The 14,248-nt window shown below is 40.3% G+C and overlaps 1 protein-coding gene across 1 annotated transcript in view; it reads right to left on the bottom strand.

Annotated features, from left to right (window-relative positions):
• BIRC6 (baculoviral IAP repeat containing 6) overlaps nucleotides 1-14,248 on the bottom strand; it is a 1,973,616-nt gene that overhangs the window by 1,594,318 nt on the left and 365,050 nt on the right. The window contains exons 16-17 of the mRNA XM_085609819.1: nucleotides 5,603-5,781; nucleotides 2,908-3,035 (exon numbers count right to left, since the gene is read on the bottom strand). Coding sequence (XP_085465945.1) covers nucleotides 2,908-3,035; nucleotides 5,603-5,781 — 307 coding nt within the window. The remainder of the gene's footprint in view (nucleotides 1-2,907; nucleotides 3,036-5,602; nucleotides 5,782-14,248) is intronic.

Genomic DNA, 14,248 nt, shown 5'->3' with positions numbered 1-14,248 from the left:
AATGTCTGAAGGGCACGTTTAAAGGAATAAAGGGGGTGTGCCCTAGAGTCATTTACTGGGATGTCAAACATTACAACTGGTGGCCACACCTCCAAACGTTGAAGACTTCAAGCCTGTCCGAGTTCATACATCAACAGCATGGGTCAAAAAGACGTGTTTGAGCCTGTCGTTGCAAAAGCAAATTTCAAATGAGGACTTTAAAATGATCGTCCATGAAAGAGACTAGTGACCGATGTCCCCCTCCCACCCACCGAGACACCCTCGCGCTCTCTCTCTTGCACGCTCTCTGCTGGGGTATGGCAGCTTGGCATGCAGCCATTCACAAGCGCCTTTCTCGTGTACCAATACAGTTTGTAGCACTAAAATCCGTACGTACTGGTTTTTCTAGTGCTGGAACAAAGTAAAAATAATAGCTTTCGGTATACATGAGGATTGAGAGTTTTTTTTTTTTAGATGCAAGTCAGCCCTGCATTCTCAGAAATACTTCCTGGAAGACAAAAATACGGTAGCATGATGGGAGTTTTATTCTCTGGGTAAAAAGTAAAGCTCCCTGTGCCTATTTTAAAGAGCTAGTAACAATAAGACTTGCAGACAGCTGCTGTGTCGGACCAGACCTAAAACTGGCGATGGTCGAGAACTGAAACACGAGAGAAAAAAAATATACTGAAAGTTTTGTTGAATAAACAAGGACGAATTATGATTTATTTATTTATTATCCCCGAGGGGTGTTTTTAGTTCGGCGCAGCAACAATTAATCAAAAACTGCACGGAACCAATGAACTTGTGACAACAGTTTTTCAAAATAGGAGGGCAAAAAAACCAAAAAAAAGCCGAAAATGAAAAGGCGGCGAGGCCACAAGATTTCGTAGCAGGGTTATTTGTGTTGCTTTAGTTTGGCGTCAACAGGAAACCTCCACCCACTGCTCGTGCATCCCACATTCCAGCAGCTGGGTGGCGGTACAATGCCTGCTGGGGTTAAAAGGGCAGCGCCGCCAGGAGGGCAGAAACGGGACGAAAGTGCGGGCACGAAGTGTGCACTGGAGTCGGAGTACAGGACTCCCCAAATAGTAGGGGACCTCGGACCCGGATACAATACCCATAGGAACAGCCACAACACACAGCACTGAGCACCCTACAGAAACCCAACAGCATGGCCGCGAGGGCTGCCTGGGAGGGTTGAACTTACACCCCCACCCCCTTTTCCACCTAACACTTGCCTTCTTCCCTAAGTTAAAAACAAGCAACGCCAACAACGCCTCCCGCTTTTTTTTCTCTTTTAGAGCCGTCCCAGTTGGACTGGCTTGTCTGACTGGTTTCTTATCTTCATGGGGCCATGTGTTTAGCCCCATAAAGATAAAAAACCTTTTAAGCCAGCAGTAAGTCGGGGCAGCCAGTCCAACTGGGACGGCTCTAAAAGAGAAAAGTGTACGTCACTAGACGCTCTTTTCCAATGGCTGGCCAATGTTTAGCATAAACGGTGACGCCAGCCAATGGAAAAGAGAGACAGGGCTTAAAGCCCACTAGAGAAATCTCAAATCATTAAATCTCGCCAGCGAGACTGCGCATGTCTGCGCAGTCTTACGCCAGGCGAGACCTAAAAAGGACATTTCTGGATACCCTTGATTTCCTACTTATCCAAATATGTAGGAAAGGTGTCTTCAGTAGCTGAAACCTTTCACCTGCCCTGAGCGATTGCATTCCTACATGATATATTGGTCATTGCTATAACATGGCATACGTATGTTTATACTTTAACAAAGTTGTTATAATTATAATTATAAAATGGTCTAATTTTGGCTGCTTCAGTTTTCAATTCTTTATGCAGGCTCTTTACAAACTCTCTAGTAAAACTCTCCTTAAGCTTTTAGATTATTTATTTTCCTTTTATTCCGGTCTTCTTTTTCTTCCTACTCCATCTTGTGTCTTTCACAATCTAGAAAAAGCATACTGTTTCTGATTGCATCTTGTGCTTTTTGCATGAAAAGAATATTATTCAAGTTTGTCATTTATTTAATTAGAATATTTTCTCACTTCTCTTATTTGTAATCCAAAATGGAGTATTTTATTGTCTTTTTTCATTAATTATCCAATGAAGGATTGCTGTAATTTATTTTCAGTCTTTAACAAAGCAGTCTCATGTACACAAAAAAGAAGGATTTGAGATACTGCTTTGAGGTTTAGAAAAGCAAGACAATCATACTGTGAATTAACCATAGGTTGTTTTGTGACTCATATGGATTTGGTTTCCCCAAAAACATTCCACTTATTGAAATAGGAGTCAGACTTGATTTTTTATGTACGTGAATTTGTAATTTGCAATTAGGGAATGGTCAGCATTAAGAATTAAAACTGGTGAGAAAGCAGGATGTTGTCAATATTTCTTTTTTCTTTCAAATCTACTTTTGTTACCTTAAGTTCTGACAGTAAACTCCATGAATGAGATCTGAATAAACATGGGAACCAGCTACTGTAATTGTTGGGTTCCAAATTCAGCTTACCATAAAGGCGTATGAATACCAGTGCAACGATGCAGGATGAATGTGACATCTTCTATATATGGGAAGATGAGAACATTTATGGTCCAGTATACAGTCTCCTCTAATCTTAAACCATAAAATGGGGGGTATACTGCTCCACACTGACTATGGCACAAGGGCTGTGGGACTAAAGATCATTCAAATATTTTTCTACCACATAGGTCTAATTTCCATACCTGCAAGGTACTTAATTCCGGCACTAAAACACAGACTATCTCAATAATAAAATTCCTGCTAGTGCACTTTTGTCTCATGCAAAAGCAGCTAAACTTTGTTTTGATACCCTCTGTTATTTGACTAAGTAATCAGTTTATTCTAGATGTGACTATTGCTCCATTACTGTAAATCTGAGGCTCTGCTTCATACTCACCTTTCTTTTGGGGTGGAGGTTTTCTTAAATCTTCTAATAGTGACAGAGACTTCCTGAAGCAAGTCACAACCCCTCAGATTCTCGGGTTTTCGTGTGTTGGTTGCTTCTGTTTTATTGCTAGATTTCTCCTTCAAATAAAAATATTAAACCTCAGGATGGGGCAAAAACAAACAGTAAATTATACCAGAAATGTAGGCATACTTGAGACGTCTGAAAATGTAAGTGAGCTCTGTAGGGTAATAAAGTTTGTAATTTTTTTTTTTTTTTTTTTTTAAACAAATAAGCAGCTTTGATTACAGAATTAGGCAGTAACTCCCACAGCATTCAATATCTAACTCTGTGTCACACAAGTCTTTAAATGCCTAATAGCAGACATTGAACTTCATAATAAAACAGGTTTAGATAAACATCCATTCATAAAGCTGATGAGTTCAAAGATTTAAGAAAGGAAGAAAATAACCAAGCCGGGAGAAATGGATAGATGCAATGAATAATAGATAACAATAATGGATCGTGCGCAGTCCAAACCTACTGAAAATTTAAGCTATTGGTATTTTGAGAGTGTTTATTAATGCCCTGCCTTTTTGATCCTTTGTTTCCATTTTTAAAATTTTAAATGAATAGGCCTGGGTGGAGTTTACGAAGTGACAACAAACTCCGCTGCACTCTGTGGAGTTCCGCAATCTTCAGTGAGGTAAGTAGCGCTACTCGCTCTGATTTCTAGCGCTGTGAGTTTGTCCCGCATTGTGAATTCAGCGTGAACAGCACCATGCCAAAGTGTGCAATTCTTTCTGCAGTTCAAGTAGGTGTTCTCCTCGAGCAGCAGCTTCCTGGCAGTGGCAGGTTTCTCAACAGGAGTGGCAACAACCTGCTGTAACCGCCCGTGTTGAGAAACCTCACCTGGAGGAGGTCTAGCGTTGGATTTTCCTTGCTTGTGCTCGCCAATGTAACTTTGGCGAGCCTCTAGAGATGAAAAACTGCTCAGCGCCACTACGCAGAGTTCTTCAGAACTCCACGGTCAACGCAGAGAGGGAAAACCTCCACAAACTCCAAATATAACAATGGCTAATCAACAGTCTGGTTTAAACACTGATCAGGGTAATTTCTTTAGATTCACCAACAATACAGAAAATTAGGGTTCTATTCATACAGAATGGTGCTACCATCCTACGTCCAAGTGGGCGAATATGCCACATTGTGCATGAGCAGAACAGTCATTTTGGCAAAATTGAAATGTGCAGAAGATAAAGCAAAATGTGCACATTATTTATGGGATAAAGTACCGCCTACCGTAAATTATAAGGATACTGCAATTCATCAAGTAGTTCCAGAACCATTAGAGAAACAAGGCAGAGTTCCTTTATAAGGTTATGGAACTTCGCGGTGACTTGCAATATCATATACTTCCATATAATACATGGTCGCACCATCACCTTTCCCACAAACCACTTAAAACCTTGGTGAATAGCTCTTTCATATGAAAGAGCAAACATGTTTGCAAACAAGAATAAAAATAAAACCTGTAGTGAAAAATTAAAGACAAAAAAACCTGTAAGATACGTGTTGCAAACAGATATTAGAAACAGTTCAATACAAGTCAGTTTTAAAAAAAAATAATTAAAATCTGCAGTAGCCCGAAATGGTAAGAAACATGCAGAAAGATTCTAGCTTTTCCTATCTAATGAGTGCAAAAAATAAACATTTTCTCTCTGCTTGTCCTTGTAAGCTACAAAATATAAGCAAAAGAAAGAAAATCAAAGTTCCATTTTTTTGCTTTAAACGGCTGCTTCAATTATGTTCCGTAACCTGACTTGCCTTTCACCTCTGCTGCTTGCTCTTGTAATTGTGATGTCAGAACTCAACGGTAATATGTTACAATAGTCAAGTTCTGATGTCCTATTTATAAATTGACAACAAGACACGTCACAAGTCACTGATTATAAAGAAATTGGAGACAGGTATTTTATACATGGATTATGGAATCCCACATATTGTTAAAAAAAAATCCAATCAGAATACTAGTTAGAATGTTTCATGCCTAGCTCTAATCAAGACATCTGGAGGCAGGAAAAACTCAAAATAAAAGCATAGTATTCCACAATAAAATATCAACACTGTTCACAAGATAAATACTTTTACTCTCTGGATGCAGTTCAAGACTGTAGCCAGAACAGTAAATAAGCCTCCTAGAATAAACATCTGTCATGTAATGCTGCGCTGCATTTTGTGCCCTAGGAAAAGTTGTTGCCTATCTGTTATACAGCTGTGATGTGAGCATGCTATTTTAAAGATGGAAAAGCAGCCTTAATGATACTTCATGCCATTAGAAATGTGTCAAAGCCCCTGGCTCCCACATATTGAACTCGGCAGTCAAGGTAGGCTTACTCAAATGGCCTTCAAATCTGTAAATGAAGAGGTTAGGGCTGTATCTTTAAATTGCAAAACACCCTGTGCAGAGGGGGGACACTATGCTCTAGAAGTGAGTGCCTGCAAATACAGCTCCAATACTGAAGCACAGAACTTAGTTTTCAAACTCCAAAGCAGCAGCATAAGTTTAAAAAAAAGGTGTTCAAGTTTATTAACATAGATTTATGAGTGCTAAAAGATCAATAAAAGTCGTAGACGCAAGTAGCTCTAAATTTCTAAGTGATTACACAAAAAAGTCAATTTTCTACATATGAACCAAATTCCTTACCTTGCCCGCTGCTACTTTCGCCAACAGAAAAGCAAGAGAATGTCCCTTGCTACTGTGAGGTTTTAAAGTTGGCACCCTAACAACAGGTCTGATGCCACCATTACACAGATCCTCTCCTCCTCGGTCATTCACTGCTTTAACATGGATTAAAAAAGAGCGATATTTTCCACCTGCCATACCTGGTACAGAAAATAAAACTGTTAAGTCCACCACACAACCAAGAATAAAAGCTGTTTTTACAGTACATTAAAATAGAACATTCAAGTTTAGTATCATCAAATCCCAATTTTCTGTCAGTACTGGAGGTAAGGAGTATGCTTTTCTCTTGTACTAATCACCAATAGCAATCATATAAAACATCAACATTACACTTTAATAAGCACATAAAACTAGTACCAAAACTACAAATCACAAAAAATTGAACGTCCCATCACATGTCCATATCTTCTGTTTCCACCACCATCTTTACTAGTCCTTGACACAGTTCGAAGAAAGCGCATGGCAGGCTGTATTGCAGGCTTATTAGTTCATGGCCTTAAGTAAAATTTGCTATAAAAATTCGCTACTTATTGCAGACTAATGACGTGGATTCCCTATTTGTTACAGAAACTTGGGCCATGGGGTATCACATTTTTACTTTGGAGTGTCCTTCTAGTTACAAGGTATTGCACCATCCGAGAGGGGGGGTAGAAGATCCATAATCGTCAAGGAATGGTGGGATTTTAATAGCCTGCACTTAGACAGTATTGTTGGAGCAGATATTTTAGGTTTTTTGCTAAGGGAGCGTGTTAGCCGCACTCTTTCTGGAATCATCAGTTATCATCCACAAAGCTCTCCGACTTCCTTTGTGCAATCCTTCTCTGATTTAATTTCGACCTTGGCCCTTATACATTCACATTTTTTTTTTTTTTTTTAAATCGTGGGTGATTTTAATATTTGGGCGGAGGACGATATGGTGTTGTATTCTAAAGACCTACAGGGTTCTTTGGAATTGTTTGGTATACAACTCTTGGTCACTGGATCCAGTCATCAATGCGGACATACACTGAACCTGATTTTAGCTCCCCAGGACCTTGTTTTGGTGGGGGGCCTACCTCGTGTGAGTTGGACTGACTATAAACCTGTGTCCTATTCTATTGACTGTTCAATAGCTAAAGCTACTAGATTGGATACCATGGGGTCTGCCCCTTGCAGAGCCTGATCTAAGCTTGCTCGCAATAGAGACTAATGACCTTTATCTGAGAGCCTACTATGATGCTAAGCTTCCAGTTGAGGATAATTACAACTCCTTACAGTGGAGGATCACGGAGGCTTTAGACAAAGTAATACCACTCAAAAAGGACAAAATCCGTAAAAGAATGTATGTGCCTTAGTATTACAAGACTTTCAAACAGTCTAAGCTAGCTTGTAAAAAAATTGGAGGAAATGGCGCATGTCATTTAAAGCACGCTTTAGATAACTATAAAAAATGTGTGTGCAAGACTAAAGAGGAGCATTATTCAAAGGCCTATGTTGAGACTTCAAATAGTAAGAAAAAATGTTTGACATTGCTTGTGATGTATCTTACCCATACTGCACTAAGCAAGCTATTACAGCCTGTCGGTCCTTAGGTGATGTTACCTAATTTTTTGGACAATAAGGTCCGCAACACCCTTCCTGATGCAAATCCTCCATTATCATCTATGAATGCATTACAGGTGGAGGATGATACATTGGACGAGGCTGTAATAGTATGTACTTGCAATTTTGAATCCTTTGGAACTTTGTCCAAGGGTGATTTCAATTAAGTAGCAATGTCTATTTCATTGGGTTCTTTATTACCATCTAAAGCTTGGAAAATGCAAGCAGATTATTTGTTTCCCACACTTCAAATTGTTTGTAATCAGTCTCTAAAAATGTGTCCGGTTTTATTTTCCTGGAAATGGGTGCTAGTAATTCCATTGTTAAAGAAATCAAAGTCAGACACGTCAGTTCTTAGTAACTATAGACCTATCTCTCAGCTGCCTTTTCCAGTGAAAATTCTTGAAAGATTTGTAAGCAAGAACTTAGCAGCCTTTTTTGGAATCCTATTCTGTTTTAGATAGAGTGCAATCTAGCTTCAGTCTGCTCATGGAACCAAGCCTGCATTAGTACAAGCACGGGATGAGCAGAGGATGGTAGAGGACCTGGGTCAAAAGCGGCTTTGGATTTACTTTTTGTATTAGCCACCTTTAACATGCTTAGTCACAAGACCCCGATATGAAGATTATAGGAGATTGGGGTGAGGGCACAAGCACTTGACTGAATTCAATCCTCTCTAGCAGGTCGATGTCAAGCTACTTTACTCTCCCTGTTTCCATCCTCTTTTAAAGCAGTATAACATGGAGTAACTCAAGGTTCAGCATGAGGCCCAGCCCTTTTTAATGTATACTTGTACACTCTAGCAGTTTTTATTAGATCAGTGGCACTAATTTAACTATGCGGAAGATACACTGCTGATTCTTACTCTGGAGATTCTCCGTCAGAATTATTGGACACATTTCATAATTGTCTAACAGGTGTCTTGAACTGCCTAAGCAGCAACATCTTAAAGTTTAATTGAATTAAAAAGTAAAGACTCTGCTGCTCTGCTTGTAAACCATCGGCCAGCCTTACCCTTAACTTCTGGCCTTGGGCAGACAGTATTGGCACGGAGGTGTTCTCTGCGGTTCGCAATCTAGGTGTCTATTTCGATAACAAACTATCTCTGACAGCCCATGTGAACAAGACTGTGGTGACTCTTTCTGTCCTGCTTCGCAGTCTTCCAAAAATTCTACCCTTTTTACTACTGTCAGGAATGGCATTGGTGAGGTATAGCACACTCCTGAGCAGGCCTGACTAATGCAATGCTCTTCTGCTTGGTTCTCCTAACTTCCTACGTAAAAGACTAAATTGAGTTCAAGTAGTGGCCGCTAAGGTTGCTCTGAAAGTCTACAGACACTTTTCTTCCTCTCGAGCCCTGGCTGAGCTTCACTGGTTCCTAGTGAAGGAACAGACAATCACTATGTATTGTTTTTGAGCAATACATAACAAAGGCCCTATTTTTCTGCAAAGGAAATTCAAATGATATACACTTGAGAGATCTGTGGTCTTAAGCACTCCAATCTTCTCTGTATTCACAAATTTCAGAAACTCAGGCCAGGTGGGCATGCATTTTCAGTCAGGGTCGGCCAACCCCAGAGCAGTCTTCCGCCTTCTTTAAGAGCATTTCAAGAGTTGCTCCCGTTTAAAAAATAACTAAAAACTTGACTTTTTCCGGTCTAGTATTTCAGATTGTCAGTCAGGTTTTTGTTCTAAGAGGCTAGCCCCAGGATACCTTTGAGGTCGCATTTGCGCTTCACGAATATTCATTCATTCATTCATTCAACTCCGTCTTTCTTTACTCCAAGAGCATTATTAATGCCCTTTTTTACAAACTAGTTTTATTGTTATTTTTATATTTTTCCAATACTGGTTGATATTGGCTGCATGAAAGCTTTATGTACAAGCTATATGTTCTTATCAGTTCTAGCCTTTTAGCCATAACAGTTTGAGTTTTGTGGAGTTTTTTCATCCCCCACAGTAAGCGACTTTATTTGGTGCCCCATAGCACGTTTTCACCTTGCGCTGAAAGGCTATGCCAGGCTCCAAAAAGATATTTAAAGTTTCATCTACCTGGCCCTCCTAAAACATTTAGCATGCTCAAAGCAGCAGAGAGAGCCTTTAGCTTGATCTGCTATTTCAGGACCATGGTGCACAATATCCCCCTACTGCTGTGATTAGCAGAAGGGTGAACCTTTGTGCCGGGCATACTTACTCTCACTGGTCCTTTCTCTATGTCTTTGCTTAAAACAAGACAGTGCTGCAGTAAAATACCCAACATCCAAGAGGCACGTTTAAGTGCTCCTTTTCCCTTGGGGGCTTTGGTGAGGTCTGAAGGCTGACTGCCTGATAGCTTTTGCCAACACCCTACCTCAACCAAAATAATGTATGGGTTATGGAAGATCCTGATTGTATTGGTTCTCTAGGAAAATGTCCTCTTATCACAACAGGCCTATGGCATCATGCTATACAGAAGCAGCAACTAAATCTAAAAAAAGAGAGTCTTTGGCTTACATCTTATAGTCAAAGACTGAAACTATTCAAGTTTCTTTCACCCCGTGAACCTCTCAGAACAGGGTCCTTTTCTACCCTGTCAGTTAATAAATGCAAATATATGCTTCCTCTTGATTTTTGTCAAGGAAGGTATCAACGGCGTTTCAACCTTGCGACTTACCAGGTCCTCATCAGGACAAAGGGCACTTTTTTTGGACACAGTGACAAGAGGAGTGGGCAGTGATTAACCTATCTAAAGGCTATAAGGGACGTTAGCTGGGAGACGACTTGGGTTTATTCTTCCTTTGGACCTCTTCATGCCATGCTATGCTGGATTTGTTTTTGCCAATTGTAGTTGGATTGATTTATATGTGAGACTCTCATTGATTTCTCTTCTGAGAGGGGATTAGTATCGACTGAAAATTGATGGTTGCTCTCTATGTTTAGTTCTGTCCTGATGATGAACTGATAAGTATCCAGGTTGAAACGCCGTTGACGTCAAGAGGAAGCATATATTGTGTTTTGTTTTTGTCATCTGACAAACTTGCTTGTGTGTTTTTTTTACCTATACCATTGTTCTTTCATTTACACTCAAGTTTGTATTTTCCAAGTTGTATATGTTTGTGCAACCTCGTGAGCATCAGTGTATTATTTATTTGTTTATTTTGTACTAGTTTATTAACAAATTTAATTTTGATAAATGACTGTGGGTACCGCATTCTTATTGTTTGTAAAATGGTCCTTCATTTGTTGGGTCAGTATGTTTTATAATTATTTTTCTTTCCAATCATTCCCTGAACAATTGTTGCTTTCATATTCTTTATTGGCATAAGGTCTGGGGTACAGGGCTGCCCGTTTGTTGCGATCACTATTAAACAAGGGTATATTTCATTTAGCAAATTAGTACATCTTTATTTTTGCTATGGCCTGTGTACACTCTTTCTGGAAACAAGTCTTGGTTATTCCTTTACTTAAGAAATCTACAGCAGATCCCTCTGTTTCAAGTAATTCCCACCAATTTCTTTATTACAATTTGCTGACAAACTCGCTGAACAAACCCTGAACTCACAGATTTTTAAGTGCCTTATAATAGATGTTTCTCCAGCTAGCTTTCAAGCTCACCAAAATACTAAGGTTGCTTTGGTACCATAATGAAACTCTTATATGGATTCTTTCCTTTCTGAAGAACAGCTCATAAGCAGTAGTTATGCTTCCCTTTCAATACTTTAAATCTAACTGTGGGGTTACACAGGGATCCTTATTCGGCCCCACATAATTCGACGTACATGTTTATGGCATTTAACCCCTTTTGAGACTAGACAACAAGGCGTGCATGGCAGGGCCCTTTTTTGTGAATGACCATCTGATGTTGCTATGTGGATGAACTACAATAGAATGAAGCTCATGTCACAAAGAATGGAGATCATGATCAGTGTCAGTTCTCCCGCTATTTGGACATCTAGGTTCTGCTGTTAGAATTACTTTCTTCCCAGCTTCTTTATCATCTGTGTCGATCTCTTCTATTTACCCCAGATACCTCAACTTTTGGTTTAACAGAAGATTCTGAGGCTGATTCTTCCTGTTGAACACCAGACAATGAGGTATAGGCCATGATTGGGTCTCATCTGGAAAAAGCAAATGCTCTCTTTCTAGGCCTGCAATCTTATCAACTAAACTGTCTTCAACTGATCTAACATTTGGCAGCACATCCGCTACCCTGCCCTTTGGAATTCGCACTCTTCCCTATTTGAGACCTTTGAAAGAAAATTAATTGACTTCGCATCTTTAATCGGTTAGTATTCAAAATCCTTTGCATGTGCCATAAAGCTGTAATGGTTCTAGCCCCGTTTATCGAACATCTTTTCCCCAGTATCAGCCTGCGTTCACATTATGCTACTTTTCTGCTTTTCTGTTAAATATTCCTAAATTTCGCTGCCCTCATCAGGAGGGCTGCTCCTTCTCTATTTTGGTGGCCAAAACTCAAACACCCAATTGCCTTCCATCCTCCTAATCTGCTATCATTCAGGAAACTGCTCATTACATGGTTATTTACTGACCTAGTATAATCTTTACTTGTTTAGCAACCCCTAGGACCAGGACATCAGACTGGAATTTGCATGCCTCACAAATACACTAATAAATAAAACAAATACAAATAAATCATATGACAGCAGGATGGAGAGCCAGATGTGGTAGCCTCTCCACTGGAGGAAAATGGTCTGTATACTATTGTCTGGAACTTCTAAAAGGCTCTTTCAGAATAAAGTGCATCTCAGGACAGGACAGTGTGTTGCGCCCTTTTAAAAAATGGGCAGCATCTCTGCAGTGCAATGCATGTTTTTGTCAGAATGATCTCCCCCTAGAAAAAACGCACATAAACTGATTAAGCAAGCTAGTAATAGCTACTTGCAGCGAGCACTCCTAAAATAACACTCATTAGGCGTGTAGTTGAAGAATCAGACATAGCCTCACTTATTCTTAGGAAAAAGTGTCAAATTAAATGCTAGTTACTGTTAAATTGTTTTTTAACAGCTATCTTATTAATGTAAAAATATAGGTAAGGCCTATTCAAAGGGTATGAGTCTGGAAAATATTTAGGTTTGGAGAACTGCCTTTTCTGAGGGTTGAGTGTGTAGATTTTTCAGGTCAGAAGATGTTTCTTCACAGACACCAATAATCATGCAGAAAGCACAGATTTTAATCCTGTACAGGTTAAGGCGCCACTTATTGTGTTTGAAGCATTCAAATAGCGTGAACTCTAGTGTCTTTTATGGCACCTTCGTTCAGAGATGGAGGACTCTTCGTCAGTCAATCCATCCATTTTAGAAATGTATACTTTAATTTATAAACGGTTCCCTTTTTTAACATGGTTTAGTCACCAGACCATTGCTTAGTAGATAGAATTACTTGTTAACACATACAGGATCAGGGGAGGGGGCAGAATCCATGACAATATACCACCTGCCTTTGGGCAGCTCTCTCAAAAACAACGCCTCTTGGAGCAGTTTTCTCCTACCAGACTGCACTGAGATACTTCGCAACATGGCATCCATCAAACCCTCCAACCACTTTATAGATCTTGGCGGGTAGAGGATCACCAAAGATTTAATCTCAGCTGTTCTCCCTCTTTGGTCCAGAATCATTCATGAATCCCTCTTACAGGGAAAGATTCCAGACTTTCTAAAAGTTCTGCAAGTTACTCACATTCTTAAGAAGCCCAATGCGGACCTATCAGATCCTAACAACTTCCGAGCTATCACCAGCAGCATGACTCTAGCGAAATTGCTTGAAAAACGCGTTCATTCCCAGCTCTGCAAACCTATTGAGAAATATCAACTCCTGGATCCTCACCAATCAGGATTCAGAGCAGGACACAGCACTGAAACGGCACTAACTCACATCGTTGATGACGCCGTGAGAGCCCTTGACCAAAATGTCCCTTGTCTCCTGATCCTTTCAGACCTGTCCTCAGCCTTCGATACCATTAACATGAAAACTTGATTGATCTCCTACAACACAGGCTGGGATTGTCGGGCCCGGTCCTAAATTGGTTTGCCTCCTCCCTTCACAACCGCACGCAAAGGATCAAAGTTAATCATGCCCTAGCTTCCAGTACCCCTGTCCTGATTGGAGTCCCCCAAGGTTCTACGCTCTCGCCCACTCTCTTCAATCTATTTATGGAGCCTCTTGCAGTCATTCTGAACAGAGACAACATTCAATACCACATGTATGCGGATGACACGCAATTGTATCTGAAGATCTCATCGCAGGAGGACATAAAAACTTTCAATGCTGCACTTGCCCAAACTCAGCAATGGCTAGCCCAGAACCATCTCCTACTAAATACTCTCAAAACGGAATTTCTTCATATCACCCCACCTAATCACTCAGCTCCTACCCTTGACTGGATTAAACATCTAACTGCTCTGAACTGCACACCTCACGTTGTAGACTCAGCTAAATCTTTAGGTGTCACCTTGGATAAGCAGCTAAATATGCAAGCACATCTCAGCGCTACTACTAAGGGAGCTATTTTCCAACTCAACATACTGAAGAAATTCAAAACAATTTCCCCCCCCCCCCAACGAAGACCTCAGGCTGGCGGTCCAATCTTTGATTATCCCTAGATTGGGATATGGACTAGTGACCCTCACAGGACTTCCCAAAGTCAGCTTGACCCCACTCAGAGCTACCTTGAATACTTCAGCCAGGCTTTTAACTTGATCTAGGAAATTTGATCACATTTCACCAGACCTTTTGCAGCTAAACTGGTTATCTATTGAAGCTAGAATCCTCCACAATACCCCATACTACGTAGCAAATAAACTTGAGCTATCGGGCTCTAGCAGGAACCTCAGAAGTACGTCTACCCTTCTCTTGAAACCTCCAAGATACAAAAAGAAAAGATCGTACAACCGTGCGTTCACCGTTCTTGCTCCGAGAATCTGGAACTCCTTCCATCCAAGATCAGAAAAAATCCTTCCACTACCTCCTTTAAAGAACTGGTCAAAAGACTACTAACCTCATCGCTGCTTATGACGGAGTGGTTCCGTC

The sequence above is a fragment of the Triturus cristatus genome, chromosome 6, assembly GCF_964204655.1.
Source record: "Triturus cristatus chromosome 6, aTriCri1.1, whole genome shotgun sequence".
NCBI lineage: Eukaryota > Metazoa > Chordata > Amphibia > Caudata > Salamandridae > Triturus > Triturus cristatus.
The sequence above is the reverse complement of the archived record's forward strand: the minus strand, read 5'-3'. Positions and strand labels throughout refer to the sequence as shown.